At 41.5% G+C, this 20,216-nt stretch overlaps 1 protein-coding gene across 8 annotated transcripts in view; it reads right to left on the bottom strand.

Annotated features, from left to right (window-relative positions):
- The window catches only part of celf4 (CUGBP, Elav-like family member 4), a 74,910-nt gene that overhangs the window by 48,868 nt on the left and 5,826 nt on the right, over positions 1-20,216 (bottom strand). For all 8 annotated transcript variants that reach the window (XM_017036686.2, XM_017036683.2, XM_008320418.3 and 5 more), the window contains exon 2: positions 4,038-4,120. In XM_017036686.2, the coding sequence (XP_016892175.1) occupies positions 4,038-4,120 (83 nt within the window). The remainder of the gene's footprint in view (positions 1-4,037; positions 4,121-20,216) is intronic.

Genomic DNA, 20,216 nt, shown 5'->3' with positions numbered 1-20,216 from the left:
TTCTCATCTCTCTGCCTTTCCATTTATTCCTTGAATGGAAGAGTTGTGTTACTGCTACATGACGTCATTTAACAGAGTTGTGTTTTGTACCTGCACATTGTTTCACTTCAAGTATTCAAGAATGTCATACTCCTCGTACTGTAGGCACTGCGTGGGGGGGGCACAAGGTGAAATCGAAGACTGTACTCTATATCTGACAGCGCCTTTGATTGGAAGCCAATTTTTTTAAACCCATTTATTTATTTATTTTTGCATGTGAAAAATATGCGCGTGCAGGAGAATTTGCGGCTTTGCTATTTTCAACTCACTCCAATTGTACACGCACACACTCCAAAAACCACATACTGTACACGTGCTCGCACAAAATCACATACTTCCCACTCGCGAGGATTTTTGCCAGAATCAATAGAGGCTTTTTAATGCCTCTCACTGTAGTATGAGCCTGAAACTGGAGCGCAAGATCACAAACACACCAGCCGGGGGCCTGACGTTAGGGACGCGCCCCATTTCTGGCCTGTCTCACATACCCTCTCAAAGAAAGAAAATAAAACTCCCCAGTTTATCATCCTGAGAACCGTGGAATCTCTTTCATTTGCATTTCATGTTGCAGACATTGCAGTTCCACAAACAACAACACTTTGAAAGTGTTTCCACAAAAGGCACAGGATGGGTTTTCACACGTTTTCATATCAAATATTAACAGAAATACCATCAGTTAGAGAAAAAAACTGCTGCTCTAAAATCACCACGCACAAACATTAAGCTGTGTATTGCCTTGGTGTAAAAACATATACGGCGCAATTCCGCAGGAGTTATAAATAAACAAACACTGCAACTGAAGATAATCCAAAGGGGAAGGAATACATACAAGCTTTATATCAGTTCTGTAGCAGCAGAACACCTTTTAAGTCACGTCCCCATGTGAGTGTCCATCGTCAGGTTCTATTGTCGAGCTCTCTCTAGAGTACAGTGAGCACCCGCACGTCGGTGCATGTGTGTCACTTTCTGGGAATTATTTTTAAAAAAAGCACTATTGATTCAGCTCCAGCACAATACACACAACTTTTTAAACTGTAACGTCGTTGGCAGCATATACTAGCCCTGTTAATCAGTGGTTCCCAAACTTCTGCTCTGAGCCTCTTCGTTTAGGAAGGACTGAAGACAAACCCGCCCACCAGATAAACAAGGTAGAAACTGCTTTTCTCATTATACATTTTATACATTTTCCGTTTATGTTATTGCAACATCAATGACTAAATGTGTGACGTTGTCATTATTTTCAAGGGCATGCCTTAGGAAGTCTTTGAATCAGGGCTGCAGTTGTGAGATTGAAACACTTGGTTCATTTCCATTTTCACGGCCTCCAGGGGGTCCAGCCCCCCACATTGGGAACCAATTTTCTAATTCAACCTTCAGCAGTTGCATCATTCAACTTTAAGCGTACTCTTCCCAGCTACACAAATATTCAGTTTTCTTGAGATGTGTGCAAATAAACACGATACAACACTAAAACTTTATTTTATTTATTTTACTCAGGTTCTTTGTGATTTTGGTTGTGAGCATTTTGTAACCAAAAGCTGTCATAGTAACCGATATATCCACTGAATTTTCATTTGTAGGAAGAAGAAATGAAAGGGAGAAAGGGAAAATATATAGTAGAGTAATCTGGTGCTTTGCTCCTATAAAACAATGTGCACTGGACTGGACCTGCACTCAGAAAGCCTGTTTATTCATGCACCCATGATTTAGACAATGTTCTGCTGCTGTTGATTTATCATCAAGGAAATTTTGTCCTCAAACGGCTGGTACCGGTGCCATCACAACTCCTTTTAATTATATCAGGAGATAATTAATTTATTTTTAAACATTATTCTTCATGGCTCCGTTTCTATCATTATAATGGAGCACAGGAGGTGAAAACGGTTTGTCGCCTGTGAGGAGTAGTTCAATGTCGGTGCATTTTTGCTTGTCGTCTGTTTACCCAAGCTCTCTCCTGACACTGCTGCACACACTCGTACACACATACACACATACACACTTTGTCTGAGTTACACCAACAGCCTACAGCGATGCTTACAGGCCATTTCCACTAGGAAGTCAAATCCCCTCTTCTCTTGGCTCACCTGGCAGCAAAAGAAAAAGATGGCAAAAAAAAAAGGGGGGGGGGGAGCAACTTTGTTGACAAAACACACATCAGGACCTGAAGTGAAAGGTAAAGAGGCTTCGAGACGAAATGGAGGGATTTAATTTTCAGGGTTTGGGTTGTGTTGCCCTGAGTGGAGGATTAAAAGTGAAAAAAGAAAGGTAAGTGCAAAAAAAAAAGGAAAAGGAAAGTGGGTTAAGTCATGTGCTATAAAATGTTCAACTCCTTTCCCAGGGCCAAGTCCTCGCTCTGTTTCTAATGAACTCATTTATTCTGTTTTGCTGCCTTTACCTCCTCCAGCAACAAAAGACAGTCTCCTGGTCTGCTCCTCAGAATGCTTGGCTTCAGGGTTTGTTGAGCATCTAGGTCTGTTCTGTGGCATTACTTTTGTTTAGTTAACACTTACCATCAATCAAATGAAACCATGAGACTGTCCTTCACTGGCAGAGGCAGAGCTGACTGATGACTCTAACTTGCTGTTAATACATGGCTAGCACGTGAAGCCAAATACCATCAATTTACATTGAAGAGGCGAAGACAGTGATAATAAAACAGTCACTTTTGTTCTCATATATTGATGGATGTAAAACAACAGCAACAAAGGAAAAGACATCAGTTGGAAGAACAGTTTGTGTGAACACACAATCGCATTTTGGTTTTAGCCAAATATTTAATCTCTCCTCTTTTTCTCTCTTTTCATGCCTCCGTCTCTTCCTCCCTTACTTTCTTCTTTCTGAATAATATGCCAGTGGGAAGTTTAAAAAAAAAAAAAAAAGGGAAGCACAGATCCCAACTCCTCCGCTCTTCTCAGCTGCAAGTCTGTGATGTCATAATCACTCACATCAAAGGCTGCGCGCACAACACGGCGACTGTCAGCTTCCCTGGAGGCGTCATTAAAAACGAGCAGAACAAACTGAGTCAGGCCTGACAGAGATGCATCAAAACTTCACTAATGCACACATACGCACATGCGGGGTAGTGTGTGTGTGTGTGCGCCGTTTTTAAGTGGCGTCCTAAACGTGAGCACGGATGCATGCACGTTCAGCTGCATGCATACTTAAGCATGTCATACGTTATATGCATTGTAAGATATTCACGCCCACACGGCAACACAAATATTTACTCATTAAATCATATATGCACCGAAGAAACAGCTCACAATCCATATTATCTCTTGCATGCAGGCACGCGCACACACAATACACACTGTTCTGCATACTGTCGTATTTCACCCTGTCGTACATGCAACGATAGTACATTAAAACGTGTCATCCAGTTGCATTGTATACATTATGTGCGTGACAAAATCCACAGCATCTGCCGGGATGACAGGCTGTGATGATGCACGTCCGTGATGCACGACCATGTAGCAGCCAGCACTGGGCCTCGTGCATAGCGTGCACATAAATGTACCAATAGCCTACACACCACATACACACATTCTTCTCTGTCTATCTCTCAAACTTGCCCACAATCTGATGCATGCAAACACACACACACACACACACACCCACCCAACCACCCACACAGGGCACACACTCATTTACACAAACTGGAGAAAAGAACTATAAATAGTAGGCCTATGATGTGATGCTGTGTGTGGTTCCTCCCTATGGGTTTGCGTGTGTGACAGTCAAAGTGAAGAGAGAGGAAGGGAAGCGAGGACAAGGGTACGTGTGGGAGGGGGTGGGGGCAGGAGGAGGATGAGGAGGGATGCTGAAGAAAAGGCAGGGCTGTGGCTCTGGTGCACAGTCAGTGATAAACAGTACATGACAAGCGAGATGAAGACGTTAGACCCCTTTGATTTGAAAAATAATAATAACAACCCGTCTAACAATGTGTTTCTCTGGGTGTTTCTTTTGGATCAACATGGGGAGCGCGGCCTTTAACTTACCCCTGGCAGGGTCTTCTGCTCATGCAACGCGTTCTGGGCTTTCAGGGCTGACTCTCTGGCACAGTAGGTGAGGAAGGCACAGCCTACATGAGACAGGGAGACAGAAGGAGGGAGAGAGAGTAAGAGAAAAGTTGTGTGAATTGATTGCAGTATATAAGAGAAACAAAAGGAGGGATGGGCTTCAGCTATTATCAGTAAGTCCCCCCCCACACACACACACAAAGAGTGAGACAAAAAGTACGCCTGTAATCACAGCTCTAAAACTCTGTCACTGTTTCCCAGAGACTTTGCTCGCGTCTTGGTTGCGCCTCTGAATATTTCTGTACAGTGAACAGCATTTCAGCATCTGTATAAACAGAATATATAAACACAATACATATCATCAAACAGAGCTACAAATAAAATAGGGAGCAAAAAAACAAAACAAAACAAAAGAATTCAAGATCAGTTTGCATAAAAAGCCTCTACCCGCAAAAAGCATTGAATCTAAAAGTGCTTCCACTCTGGTCTGGAATAGCAGTTATGCATTTGTCCATCGCACTCCTCTGGCTGCTGTGACAGGGAGAGACATTTCCCTGACAGCTTCTCCCCCACCCCTTCTCCCCTCCCTCCACCCTTCATTTCTCCATCTCTCTGCTCCATATGTTCCAAGACTACCCACAATCCTCGGTTTTGTTAGCACCTGGGCTGACATGTGGGGGTGGAAAGAAGATGGAGACGCAGGAGGCAAGGAAGGCGAAGAAGCCGTAGGGAATGTGTAAGCCGTTCCCTCACCGTCCTCCTGTCGACAGCGGGGCACATGCCACTGTCAGAGAACTGACAAACTGTCACTCTGTGGATCAAGACTAATGATTCACGTGTTTGACAGTTTAATAAAACACTGGCAACGACGACTGCACAATAGAGCTGCGGCCACATGAATCACTTTCAGGGAAATTGCCCTCATGCTGTAAATACAGGTGTTTGTTTTGAAATTCTGATGCAGAGTAAATAAATAAAGCAATAAATAAAAGGTACACAAGGAGAACTATGTGGAAACAGGACTAAATATATATATACATATATATATCACAGGCCCCTTCCCTGGAATCCAAATACTGCAGTTTGAGAAGAAAAAAAAAATCACAAACCACCACAGCCTTTCACAGTGGCGCGTCACTTTGTTCTTTTAACATACTGGGGGCTATTTATTGTTGAGGGCAGCAGGATGTACTGTATGTAGAAGCAGCGTGCTTTCCATCCTCCTGGCTCTATGTCTTTAACCCTGGGTCGTCCTGATGGCGGGACACTGGGGAGCTCTGCCTGTTGGTGTTTTTAATTAACGGCCTCTCTCTCATTAGGAAAAGTGGGAGCTGGCCACTGACAGCTTGGCTACGTCCGCATCCTCTCTGGGCCTGTCGTGTTAACGCTACATGCAGGCACCGTCCCACAGGAAGCGCATGCAGAGTTCTGATTTACACGCCTGACATTCACTCACTCACTCATGTTTGAAGCACAGAATCCCATTAAATACACTGCAGTATGTACACAGCTAAATGTCTATTACTCTTTGAGATAGAGTTCAAAGGCACACAGCTCTAATGGTAAGACTTTTATTGTGGAGAGTTTAGAAACATATTTGGTGGTAAATTATTATTAGTTTTAAGTGAATCAAAACGTTACATTTTTTGGGTTGGAGTCAGGGAGCAGGTGGGATCCATGTGCAGAACTCGAAAGGTGATTCTTAGTTTCAGGAAATGTTCATCGTTCAAAAACTTCAATATATCCACCAATGGGATTTAAAGGACCAGGTGAGAATGACCAGGACCACAGAGGAGCAAAACACTAAACTTAAACACAAAGCAAGAAAATGATATAAAACAAAACAAAACAGAAAAACAAGAGCTACATGATAAACCAACACCCACTGAACAATGAGCCACCAAGCCCTGTGTGAGGCAGAGAGGTTTATTTACCCAGGGCACCAGGTGACACGAGTGATACTAACGACAAAGACACAGGTGAGTGTGATGACCCTGATCAACTCAACACAGGCAGGAGGGAGAAACTTCACCTTCCACCTCCACTCAAAAATTCAAATCTTCCCAGTCTGTAACTGTTTCCTGTCTGTCCTGTAGTCCCATTCTAGAGCAGTATTTCAGGGTACATATGACAAATAAAGAACTTTGAACGTGGAAATGAGGAAAACCTTTCACTTGGCACAGATTTCACTCAGTGGTATGAACCTCAGCCTAGAGCTGGACGTGACCTCTTTTCTCAGGAAAGGCACCTTGAGTTGGTATAAAACAGCACAGCTCCAAGATCCGCGACCATTTACTTACAATGCAGTAAAGTGACGGACTCTCAGGGGCCGTGTTTTACCAGCCGTTCAACATGTTCAGACACACTGTCAAACTCTGATTTATCTTCACTCTGAGATGCAATGGTGCGTGTTCCTCACTATGGAAGACATTGTGTCCATTGTACATTTGACGTGTCCATTTTGATCCGTCTCTTCCGGTGGGATGGACGCCATTCTTTTTTGAGGCTTGTGTCGAAAACGCATCAGTGATTAAATCTGAAAGTGTATTTATGATACCTCTCCTGTTCCACCCTATCACTGCAATACAACTACTGGCCAGCAGGTGCACGCTCTAAATGCCTAATTTATCCTACTTACATTAGAGTAGGATAAATTAGATGTGGCGTTTCCATTCTCTGAAATGACCATTTCTGAAGCACATTTGAAACACATATTATAATTATAAATATTTTAGCGTGAGTAATTTCAAACATGTCAATGTGAAGCTGATCAATCATTTGCCAATGTATGGCAGCTAACTCCAGAACCTGAGGAATAGCACTGTCTAAGCTGTTACAGTAGCTACAGTTATCATTGAATTTTAACTCAATGTATCGATTGCTTCTAGTGGAGGTTGTTTTGCTTAAAGTGAAAGTTTCACAGGAAACAGATCCTGAGGGCCTTAGCTAAGTGTCGGAATCTTTGAGTCTGTGTTGAGAACGTTGAGTTTTCTAGGAAGAGAACTCAGGAACACGTCGTAGGTTTGGTAGCTGATCATTGGTTGTACAGATGCTCTCTTGTTTAACATTCCGCTAGCATGTTCATGTTGAGTGTCATGGAGACAAAGTGACCACACGTTTGAAACAAACAACATTGACCATATGTGGTTACAAGTTGCCCATATGGTATATAGGCAGTTGTGGAAAAAACACACATAGTTTACAAACTCCAGCCCACTTGACACCAACATATGGTGGCTAGGCTGTTTAAAATCTGTTGGTCTTCTTGTAGCTGTCAGGAATCTCCATTCCAGATCCTTGTTTTTGTTCCCACTCATTTCAGCAAGGTTTTAGTGTAATGAGGTCTTTGGGTTCAGTAATGTGTCACAGCCATTGTTGCAGCTGCTGAATCTGACTGCTACTTCAAGTGTCTAAGGCTGTGTTACATTAACAATGCTGACGTAGCCAAATAACCTGCATACAACATCAAAACATGGTTTGGTAACGTGGTAAATGCACTGTCTCAGTAAAATCAGCAATTCAATATGGCAAAAATGACCATACAAAGACATACCTTTATATATATCTCGTGATTTGGTCATTGTTTTATACTTTTTACATAATACCTGCCAAAGGGCCAGTTTACTATAGTTGAACTCTGAAAGTGACACCATATAAGCAACAAAAAAAAAAGAAACATTTAAACCAAATTATATGAATCTATTTATTCCTTTATCTTCTGTGTTGATCCACTCAAGTGTCCTTATAATACATATGTGACTACCTTCCAACGTCACCAGACCTGTCCTGAGTGAACACTATGACGTCCTTATTAGGACAATTTACTAAACGCAAAATCCAGGTTGTAGAGTTGTCTGCACCAACCTGTGAACCACAGCGGGCCACACAAATTAGTGGATATTTTCACCACCTCTCATTCAAAGAAAAACTGCAGGGGCACTATTAAAAATACATGTTTCCAATTTGCAGGAATAATTTTCTAGCTACACAAAAAGATAAATTACTTCTTGCATCAGGGTGAGTAGTATAGTCTTTTACTATTTTTTTTACGCTTATGAAAATACCAGGGAGTTGAGGTTTGGGTGGATTCTACTACTGAAGCAGGTGGCTAATGGTGACTCCATTAAAAATTAAAAGAACTTTTAAATTGATTTAAACTTGGTCTGCAAAATAAGATGAAGTTGACATAAATGGTAAATGTAATCTACATATTCTTTTTGTCACAAACCCAGGATGTCCCTTCTATTTATTATGGGAGGATGAGGATAGAAGGGTGGGGAAGGGCTCTCCCGTAAATGACTGTTTGGAGGTCGGGATGTCTGCCAATATTAAAATGTTAACTGTGTCGGTCTAAAAGTAGCAAAGAAACCCCTGCGCTGCCCAGAGCTTTGCTGCGCCTGCAGTAAGTTAGGGCCCATAAAAACCTGGCAAAGACGGATCTTCCAGTCAAGGTTTCACACAGTAATCAAGGTCAAAGCTCTGTGTCCAACACAGCAGTCGTTAAAATGAACACTGGTGACAGTTTAACGACTGAAGTTTGTGTCTTTCTTCTTTACCTTCGGTTAAGTAAGCACCATTCCCATGGTACTTACTTTCATCTTATATTGTCTCTTAGTTTCCTTTCTTTCCAACCACCCCCTCTTTCTCTCTCTTTCTCTGTCCCGTGGTTGGTGTGTGTCCCTTTAGGGTGTCTGCAGCAGTTGAGATAAGAAGCGAGTGTAGGACACAGGGGGATGGTGTTCACAGGAGCTAGGTGATCTTATCTAACTTTTACCCCTTCCCCTGTCTTACGGAGTGTTCCCTCACTATTCTGCCTTTTCTCCTGCTGGTCACCTCCTCCTTTCTTTTTGCCCTCCCACCCCATCACCCCCTCCACCCTTCCACTCCTATCTCTCTCTCACACATCCTCTCTCTGCACTGCCGTTGATTTGAATTTGAACTGATGGAAAACCAAATTGGCAGCATTGACAACAGCAACAAACAGCTTATATCTCGCTCTGTCCCCCACTCTCTCTCTCTTTCTCTCTCTCTCTCACCCTCTCCTGGGCCAGTACGGGTCTAAGTCGGATACTAGAGCTGCTGCCAGCATTTGACTTGTAACAATGATGATAAATTGAATGTTTGTTGACTGTGTGTATATGAGATGGATGGATGGTGGGGGGTGGGAATCATATTTCAACTAAAATGAGCTTTAATGTCAAAGCTGGTTATATTTCAGGTACTTTTGTGCAAGTTATTACTTTATGCAAATATGTGAAAAAAATCTATTTGCTGTCATGTGACATGTTTTTAGGCAGGGAGCAACATTAGCATTGTCATGTTAACGTATAACAATCAGTCTGCATTTTTTATCATAACCGAGTACGCTAGTAAACAAACTCGTAACCTTGGAGGAGCACTTTGGCCAGCAGCTGTATTTTGAGCTTGTTTCTAACTTTGACTCGCAGATTTCTCAGAAAGGTTTAAAGTTTTAAACTTTAAAACTCGGTGCTGGAAACAGCTGCTAAGACATGGTTAATGCATTTGTATAGTGCTTTTTCAGTCTTTATGGCCACGCGAAGCACTTTAAACTACAAGTCACATTTACCCATTCACACACATCTTCACAGAAGAGTGCCTCTATATAGACAACTGCTTTCTATACACTGCTACAATGAGGCAACATCAGTGGCAATTTGGGGTTCATTATCTTGGCCTGAGGCTAATTTGAAATGCAGACTGGAGTGTAACCAACCTTCTAATTAGTGGACGGCTCTATACCTCCAACCCAAACAACGCTAATAAAAGCAGCAGTGTAAACTCAAAGCTGTGCACGTTCTAAATGACCATGTATCAAAGAGGAGATGAGGTGGGTTGAGTGGATCTCTGTGGATTTTTCACTCAATATGAGTGACCTTTAACATGGAGTCAGTTTATCCATTATTTATGTAAGAAATACCATAACAGCTTTTGCATGACTTGGTGGAAATTCTGTCTTTTACGATAAGTAGCTGGTGGCAATAGGAATTACATTAAAATGAACATATTACCGCCAAATGAGATTTAGATCTAACAAATCTATGTTCTTAACGCCACGTTCTCCACTGAAAACAATACCACATGTATAAATGCTAATGCAAACTGAGTTAGCATTTTGCATTGTAACTGGATACTTTAATACTTCTCACCAGAATGAACTGCCTGAAGCCACCCAAACTGTTGGGACAATGCTTTTGCACAGACTTGTCCAATTATCTGCTGCCTATTAATTCAGGGACTGTGTGAGGCTGTGCCTCCTCTCCCCTCTATCGCCGTCCTTTTATTCCCAGCCACAGATGGACAGAAAATCCCAATGATCATTTAAATATTTCAGAACATCTTGGTAAGATGGAGCCTAGAAAGAGTCAATAGCATTAAAACACTGCAGCACGGCTGGAACCCCACACTGCATAACCCTGCAACTCTGACTCAGAAAAACTGGCATGTAACTTTGTTTGAGGCTTTAAAATTACAGTTGTTCAACTGAAATTGTCTGACCATGGACAGCATTTGCTCAATAGAGAGAACAATGACCCCCCTTTTAAAATATTAACCTTAGGAAAAGTATTCTAAGTTGTGAGTGCTCAGGCTAATAGAACACTTTTCCATTTGCTCTTAAAATGAAATTCACCACCTTTTGTGTTTAGAAAAGAAGCATGAAAACGGTAGTCAGACCATAAACCTGACGACCCCATTATATTGTATTTTAATTTTTTGCCCAAGATCTAAAAAAAAAAAGACTATCAAATTCCTATCAACATTAATATCTTAAAATAGCCAAATTAACCACAAATGAGAAGGAATAAAATCCCAGCAGAGTTAGACAAGTTCTCCAGGAACAGACAAACATTCTCTCAATATATTTTTTCAAATATTTAATTGGCTGCTGTAAATTATTAATATTATAATTATTCCAGTATGAAATAATAGAACACTAGACCCATTTCCTAGTGACCATTTTTAGTGTGACGCTCTTAGTAATGGTATCACATAAAACTTTTAAAGCATTAAAAAAAACCCACAGACCTTTTAATTCCTTTTGTTTTAGAGAAATAATAAACTTGAGTAAGGATGCAGCCACGACTGAAGACAATTATGTGATGGATAAGTGATGTACCATTCATAAAAACACATTTCTTGCCTTTTTTTAAAAGTCCATTAATTACAATGCAATCTCATTGTTTAGATTATTAGCAAATAAGTTATAACATTCATGACCTGTTTATGTATTTTTAGTATTAAAGCAATACACTTAAGTGGAAATTAAGTAAAGTTGGATTTCTGGGTGAATTCATTAACAACACAAAAAATATTATTGGTATACTGTTACATTCAGACAGTAATGCTGAGCGAAGAATCTCCAAAAGACAAAATATTTGTCCCAGGAGATTTGGATGCCGGATACTTAATAGTTTTTTTTTTAAAAAACAGGTAAAATGAATTCAAATTGTGAGTGAGAGGGTGAGACAGAAAAGGAGAGAGAGATAGAAAGAGGAAGGGTGGGTAGTTGGGCAGGGTGGTGGTGGTGGTGGTGGTGGTGGGGAAAACTCCCTGTAGATAACAAGTCCCATCTCTCGTCCTGCTTCCCAGAGTGGCTGTCTCTAAGCTTTGCTAATCGATTGGCGAAGGAGGAAAAAGGGCCGGCTTTAATGTGTTGCATGTGAAGGATTTACTGGAGAGCACAGCCACTGAATCAATGGAGTAGAAAATGCATCATTAAGACAGTGCCCCTACCCACCCACGCCCCCTTAACACGTATCACACCGTAGTCACTGGAAGGTCATGGCAGAAAGCACACGTACACACACACACGTACAGTACCTACATGAACCGGGTCCACCGGACGCTCAGATGTTATATCCAAACTAAAAGAAATTGTGAAAAAAAAAAAAATTCAAAGCCCAGAAAAAGGTGTCGCACATACACACACTCACACCATGCACTTATGGAACCACATGAACACTACGCCTTGAGAACAATCACCTCCCTTTCATCCGACCTCAGCCATTTTGTCAGGAAACGTTTCCGAGCCCAAATTCAGCTTCAATTATTCAATGTGGTTTTGCAGCACTTTCATACCTAAATTACCCCAGTCTGCATATTTGGGATCCTTAAACCTCAAAAACTGTGCCTTGAACATTATGGGACATGAAAAATATTCCTCTGACACTCAGACTACACAGACTTTTAAGGATAAAATGTTTCAGATCAATTTGTCTTTTCTCTTATATCCACTGTGTATCACTGGCACGGGATAAAAAAAAAAACAAAAAAAAAAAAAGAAACCCAAAAACAAAACAGAATGTACCACCGTGGAATTCTTTGGAATTACATCCAAATTGGGCATTTCTTGTACCTCAATAGCTACAGTTGTGAGAAGTGTCTGAAACAGAGCATAAAATTGTCCATTCATGCTGAAGACAGAACGGGTAACTTTGATTTTTATGAACAAGGCTGAGAAACTGAGAGAATCTCTGCCTATTGATATATCGGAAAAATTACAACAGGAGTTTTTCTATATCGTGGGTGAGTAAAAACAAAATGGGGCTTAGCTGATGAATGGGACGGAATGAAAACTTTCTACAGACAGAAGAGCTAACTGACCTACACACTGTCCAGACAGTGGCCTGACAAATCCACCCAATCATGAGTCTGTGTTTTTGGATTAATCATTAAGATAGATAAATGGATATCGCTAAGAAGACAAAGTGCTTTCCTCCTGTCATGGAAGTGTCCCCATGTGTCGTCCCTCTGGTAAAACACTTACAGGATAAACACTCCCATTAATATTCCTCTGTGCATCTCTGCCTTTCCATTCCACTCGCCTTTCTGCTCCTTTCCTCTCCCTGTCCCATTATCCGGCCACTGCGGACATCCTGTCCTGTACCATTCGCCTTGCCAACCTGCAAAGATGGAGATGAAAGGACAATGCGAACGTAGAAGAAGGGTGTATGTGTGTGTGTGTGGGTGTGTGTGTGTGTGGGGGGGGGGGGGGGGGTACATGAATCATTACATTTCCTGTTGTTGCATGCTGTCCAGGGGAGGAAGAGAGAGGACGCCCCCAGAGCTCAGATTGATTCCAGAGACTTAATTGGGTTTATTAGCCAAGATGTTGGGCCCTGTGAGGAGGCTCCAGAGGCCACCAAACACCCCCCACCCCAACTCTATACCCACTCTTCTGAAGGAGAAAGCCTTCGTAATTGTTTTCCCTCCATCTTGTGTGTCATTGTCAGATGGGTCCTGTGGGATTATTAGCAACCCCAGGTCCCTCAATAATTCATCCAGAGCTATTTATACACAGATGGAGAGTCCTCTAAAGTCTCCCCCAGTGAGCTTATCTGACGCTTAGACAGACAGACCGAGGGAGAGAAAGTGATGCACAGAAGCGGCGCAACACAGGGAAAAAGTAAGGCCGACAAAGTGAGGCAGAACGGGAGAGACCTTCACAGGGAATCAGGAGGATTGAGAGAAAAGAAATGCAAAGATGAGCAATGTAATTCTGACAGTATATAGGACAGCAGGCGCCAGGAAGTGGTGCGTACGGGATACGCAACAACACCAAGATTCAAGGTGAGACTTTCATCTCCTTTGTCGAAGTGAACAAAAGCACCAACCCGGGAATAGAACGCACTTACTGTATATAAAACACATTAATGGGTTTTCAGCCGCTCCTTCTTTTTTTCCCCCTATTTAACACAATTAAAATGTTTGCAAAGCTAACACGGGCCAGTAGTTCCCATAAAGGAAGGACAGATGAAAGACATTCATGGCTTTTTCAAAGTAAACACAGTTATCCATCCTTTCTAATGAGGTAGAGCGTTATAAAACCAACAAAACAGCAAGCAGCCATTTCTTAAATGACCTACTAATCCACTAAAATAACATTGACACATTAGCATATTAACATTAGCATGTAAAGTAGCTTGTAATCCCAAACAGATTGCAGGTTGGCTTCATGAAACTGCATTAATTCACGTGGTTACAGGCTCTGCAGGTACCTGTGTCTTTCTGACCAAGAAAATTCTGTTGTTGCCAGACTAATGAAGCCGCTGGCGCATAAAGTTGATTTTCAAAGTCCCCTTGTTGGTACTCCAGTCGCAGATAATTATACATATTCCTCCCCTTCGGCAGTCACTTTTATCCAGCTCATTTAAAAAGGTTGGCTTCCTCCTGGACAAATCAGGACAATGAAAGGCAGATTGAAGTGATAGTTTTTACATTTAGCATTGATGGCACATTAATCAGGAAAACTATAGCTATGGGAAAAGACTGGGTTGAAAGTAATGTTGAAATCAAATGTATCCTTTCTGTCCATGAAGCCCTCGTACGGTTAATCCGTGTAAGGGACAAATTATGGGATCTTATCATTAAAATAGTTTTAATATGTGCTAAATTGTTTTTTTTCTTTAGATTACAATAAAAAATGTTAAGAATAATTTTAGAGAATTTAAAGAAACAAACTTTGATTAAAAACAATGTTGGTAATTTATAAAATCAATATTTCTGTCTCGAGTTCACAAACATTTGTGTTTTATGGGCATTTCATTTAGAGCATTTTATAGCCCCTACCCTAACCTTTACAATACCAAATATACTGATCAATATATTAATCAGTATCCTCACTCAAATTCTAATGTGGTTTAATTTAGAATTGGGCTGAGTCCTTTGTTCAAATCAGTCTTCAACCTCAAAATAAGAAGCAGGGACCTGAAAAACGCTCCCACAATTATGGCTTTAGCAGGTACACACACCCACACACATACACTCGAATCTAAGGTTATCAAACGGTACCCAGACAGCTGGATCACTGTCTATAAACCCCATGAAATCAGTCCACATTAAATGACACAGCATACGTATAGGCTTGGCCAGGATTCCCATCTCCTGTTCTGTGATTAAAAGAGAAAACTAATAGGCTCGGTCTCATTGGGAACCTGCAAAGTGCTGGTAGAGACCTCAAAAGCCATTAAATTGCAAATCTGTAATAGTTTGCTGAAGGCATTCTGTCCAGACCATTCCCTGGTCTGATTTGTGCGTTGAGGAAACACAACCAATGGCCCAGCAGAAGCACGGCACAGGCCACTGACGTCCTAGCAAAGTTAGTCTAGCAGAAGTCACACTCCAGTTTCTCTCAGGGCCAAGTTTACTTCACAAGAAACCAAGGTTCGAACTTCTGCTGTGCCCTTTTCATTAAGATTGTGCCTACAGTCTGTGCAAAATTAGAACTTGATTTATGAAGGTAGCCGCTAATCATGCAATAAGCAACTTGCCCGGGTCGTCTGAGAGCAGCAGAGCTTCAAAGATACACAAAGTCGGGAGTCAATATAAAAGAGGAAGTTATTAATTATTTTTAAAACAAAATATTTAAAATTTTACTGGTGTAAGTTTCCTGTTCTCCTATCCTTCTACTAGGAATTTCTGCAAGTTTAATTTTTTCCTCCAAATAGTTACATTTGAAAAGTGTCAGTTTTGTTTCACTGAATAAAAATTACTGCTGGTTCTCTCTGAAAAATAAACCAAATAATATTATATTATTAAATATTTTTTGTGGCGTAATTAAGAAATACTTGAGATTTGATATAATCTTGGCACTGTTATTATTATTATTATTTTTATCTGTCTTTTTGCGCCTCGGCACCTCATTTAACATCAAACACAACGTCCCTGGGAGTTTGTGCGGTGACACTGATGCAAACACAGGTAACACACACGTAATGTGCAGTGGTTGACAACAGTGCTGCTGAGTGGCACTGGCATCAGCTGAATGTGGCCAAAATCAGAAGTTTCAGTATCACCTAAAATACCTTTGAGTGTCTCCAGCTGATGAGTAAGCAACTTTTATAGTGTTTATGTAAAACATTAGAGGGTGAAAAGATGACATTTAAGATTGTGTTAATAGGCAGTGTACTTGCCTACTTACTCCTTGAATAGTGGGGAGCTGCAGGGGTCTAATTTTGGTGCAATCCTTCGAAGGTCAATCTCCTTCTCGGGCCATGATGACCACAGAGTAGTACTTAAATCTGACAAAATGCAGCCTATAAATTACGGCAGAGGACAGAGGGGTCGGAGCCTGGCATGGAACTGTGCCAGAAGCTATCAATCTGCCGGGGCCAGCGAAGGCGACATCTGTCTCTGGGACTCCCTTACTCCTTCTGCCTCTCACTCAGATGTCATTTTCTTTTCCTGCTTGTCAGTTTTTCCCCCCAGTTCAGTCCCTTTTTTCTCCTCTTCCTCTTGCTCACCGTGTGCCTGTCATTGAACAATCTCCATTTTTAGTCTGCACCTGTCTTAGCAATCTCTGCTGTCTTTCTTTTATATTGCTGCGGTTCTTGATATTCCCTGACTGTCTTTGTGTGCCACCCCCACCTTAACTTTCTTTCATGAGTCTCCCTTGCCTCTTTTTAAGACATTCCCTTACATCATCTGTGTTTCGACATCTCTCTTGTTCTCCGTTTCTGCCCCCCTCCCTCTCTCTTACTCTCTGTCATGAGCTTTATGTCGTTTTACTCACTCTTGCACCATCTCCCTCTGCAGCGATAGGCTTTAGTCGCTCTGCCTTCCTTGGCCAGGAGGACAGGACAAAGACTTGTTGTATGACTATATGGAGGACAGGACAAAGACTTGTTGTATGTTCTGTCAGCATGATACAAAAGTAGTTTGAATGATGATCGTCTGATTTCCCTGACTGGCACTTTTTTTTTAACCAAGCTTCATACTATGTTCACAGCATCAGTACTTTGATCAAGAAAACTTAGTTTATATTAGGTTATATATATATATGTGTGTGTTATATACATGGCTGCGTGTATCAGCCACCACACCAAACCCTTGAAAACTTCTACATGACTTATTAATCCTCCATTTTCTGAATCAAACTTGGCCTTGAATAATTGAGAAAGATCTTTGAAAAGCCCTAACCTCCATTCCCACACTCCTTTTACAAGTCAGCGTAGTGCATATTTAATTGGGGGACATGAAATAGGCATGAAGAAAGATGGGGAAACAGTGAATTGAACCAGCGAGAGTACACCCTGTCTGTTGGTGGACCACAGTGATAAAACAACAACAGCTTCTTTTTTCTCTGGTAATTTGTATTAAAATGACCCTGGTAGATGCCTCACATGGTTACACTATGGTATGTTTATAGATTCCATCATATACCATGTATGTATGCACACAACAAATCCACTGATAAGGTGTGGGTAACCTGTCAGTTCCATATCCTGTACATATAGATACTGAACATGTGTTTTTTTAATGCTCTCATATATCAAACTGCCTCCTGACTGACGAAGCCTGATAAAAGGAAACATCGTAAAGGTAAAGAATTTGTTCACCAAGTCCACACACAGAAGATTCATAACCACCTCACTGTAAAACTTAAGAAAACGTGATCAAGCCCTTTTTACATGAAATACAAAAAAAAAAAAAAAAAAAAAAAACCAGGGGCTGGTAAAAGGTTATGATGCAAAAAAGACAACCAGAAAAAAAACCAGTAGCAGCTATTTGGCTGTCGCAGGGGGGTTAAGTTGGCGAAGCGGTTCGAAACCACCTAGTCCCCAATTCCCAGCTTGAAGCGCGAAGGGCATCTGGTATAAAAACTCTGCCAAATCACTATGCAGACTACCACCGCTGTAGTGACCCCTGATAAAGTTCAAAAGTTCCTCTTCTTCTTCTTAAAGACTATCACATGAGCTGTGCTGCTTAACTTCATGGCCTTCAAAGCCTCCCTCCACTGGTCTCCACAGGCTTGACCCCGTGCTGCATTTTCTTATCCCAATTGGCGGTTTCCATCATGGACTTTCTCCATGTGGGTGGATTGTACTGGTGCTAGGTGAAGTTGTCATCGACCGATACATGTAACTGATGGACATCAGTCGCAGTCCTGTGATGACAGCCTGACTGACTTTCCTCACAGCCACTCTATGTGGTAACAGTACACACGGTGCCGTTACTGTGAGGCTGTTGAAGGTTTACACACATCAGAGAGCGGAACGTTTTCATTAGCGGGACAACCAAAACCACATGCAAATGAAGTGCAGTCACACATAAAGGCAATCACTTGATCACTAAATGTGAGACACAGCACATGTGGTTTTATATTGACTACAATATTGGCATTTAAAAGGGAGCGCATTGTACATTTTACAAGCAGTGAAGAGCAAAGCTAACACTCACAGTCAACCTATGTAAGTTTGATTGTCAGCACTCTTGCTTTTTTAGTCGTCAGCCCACTATTGTAACATCAGTGGAACAACCCGTTGTTCAAGCTTCACCATAGGTTCCTCTGGTTCAACGAGAATCTGTTCTAAAAGTGCAGCTACCTGCATGGTACCATTCTCATGGAACCCCTATAGAACAAGGCTGCCAGTGGGTGACGTGCAATCCTTGTGTTCTAATGCACCTACACCCCTCTTCTCTGATGGACTTCTCAATCCTGCCTTTGATTATTGAACACATCTTTCGTCCTATTCAGCAGCCATTACTAGAACTCTTGCTTTAGCCAAAGACATTAAACCGCGCTCAGCGACACATTCAAGACTTCAAGTCTTTGCGCCTCACATCCTGAAGGAAACCTGTTCTGAATAAGTTCTTTCTTAAAGACACGAGTTCTTCCTGACTTCCTGTTTTAACTCTACAGTCTTTTAGGATCTCATGTAGTAAGTCTTCAAAAGCTTTAGGAATCCCACTATGTTAATTTTATAAACACTATCATGTTTAAGGCATAATCTTTTAATAAACAAATAAACAAAAGTTAAGGCATTTGCCTCAAAAGGTAATAATCTTTTAATAAACAAATAAACAAACAAACTGAAACACAGGATTTTCAACATATCTAAGGTGTACTCTGTCTGGTTGGTTGACCATCACGGCCGTTGGGCTTCCAGGCTGATTGTCTGATATTGCTGACCTCAGCACCCTGTGGGAACTGGAATCTTCACAACCAATAATTGATACTGTAGCAAGCCTCTTTACAGATGGCCATTGTTATCTTCCTGAGTCATGGCTTTGGCATGTAGTACTATAATATCCTTCTGAGCACATACTGTAAGCTGTAAAATACAATACAATACAATATGCTGACTGGACTACTTTACAGCAGCAGTGATGTGATAAACTGTTGACGTGAAAAGTTTTTGTGAAAGTAAAATAAAACCTAAAGACAATGGCTGCTTTACATCCACTTTATATGTACTATTTACTTAGAAACGCATTTTGCTGTATGTGGAACGTGTGGTTACGTGAAAGGGTGGGTACATCCATCACTTTACATTACCTTTAATTCGTCAGTATTTGACTTTTACCTCTGGGGTCAGAGGACTCCGCCCACCTGACAGGCATCATGAGTCCAAATCTTCTATTGACATGCTAAATCAATGTGCGATTTCCTCACACGCTGCGTCCTTTGAATTGATACGGCCATCTCTCACTGTGACTAACTGGCTCCCTGCTTGGTCATCAGCCGGCCCCTTCTGACAATCCCATCCAATAATAATGGACAACAGAAGCTGCGCTGCCTTGACAACGGTCCTCCTGACAAATTAGACTCACTGTACTCTCCCTGCTCTGGCTCCACCTCTTGTTTACCTCTTGTTGCTTGGCAGTTCTGGACTCTGCCAGGACAAGGGCGGTGGGTGCAGTGTTGCACTTCTGGAGTATACTTTAAGTTGCAGCCTCCACTGCGACACATGTTGCTATTCTCCTTGACAAAACACTCAATTGATTGTAATGTGTCCTTAAAGGACTGGGACACACTGTGGTGCCTGAGCGTGCTGCGCTGAGTTGAGGATTTTGTGCCAGGGTGGAGAGAAGGACATAAACGCACACACCCAACAAACACACACAACGCGTGCATGTATATATATACACACACACACACACACGAGCACCAAACCAAATGTGAGAGGAGAGAGAGGATCCCACAGTGTGGATGATGCAACTGGAGTGAAATTTTTCGGCCAGAACGCATACTGCATTAACACAGACCTGCAGGATGAAAAAATCCCTGCTTCTTTCTGTTCTCGTTCAAAACCACATTCGACATTATCTTTATCATTTTTTTACGCATACGACGCTTTTCAAACAGAAATCTTTGTCACTTTCAATCAAACAGAACCTGGGTTTTTTAATGTTTTGGAA

This window comes from Cynoglossus semilaevis, chromosome 11 (assembly GCF_000523025.1).
Source record: "Cynoglossus semilaevis isolate Cse_v1.0 chromosome 11, Cse_v1.0, whole genome shotgun sequence".
NCBI lineage: Eukaryota > Metazoa > Chordata > Actinopteri > Pleuronectiformes > Cynoglossidae > Cynoglossus > Cynoglossus semilaevis.
Note: the sequence above shows the minus strand (reverse complement) of the source record. Positions and strands in the feature narration are given on the sequence as shown.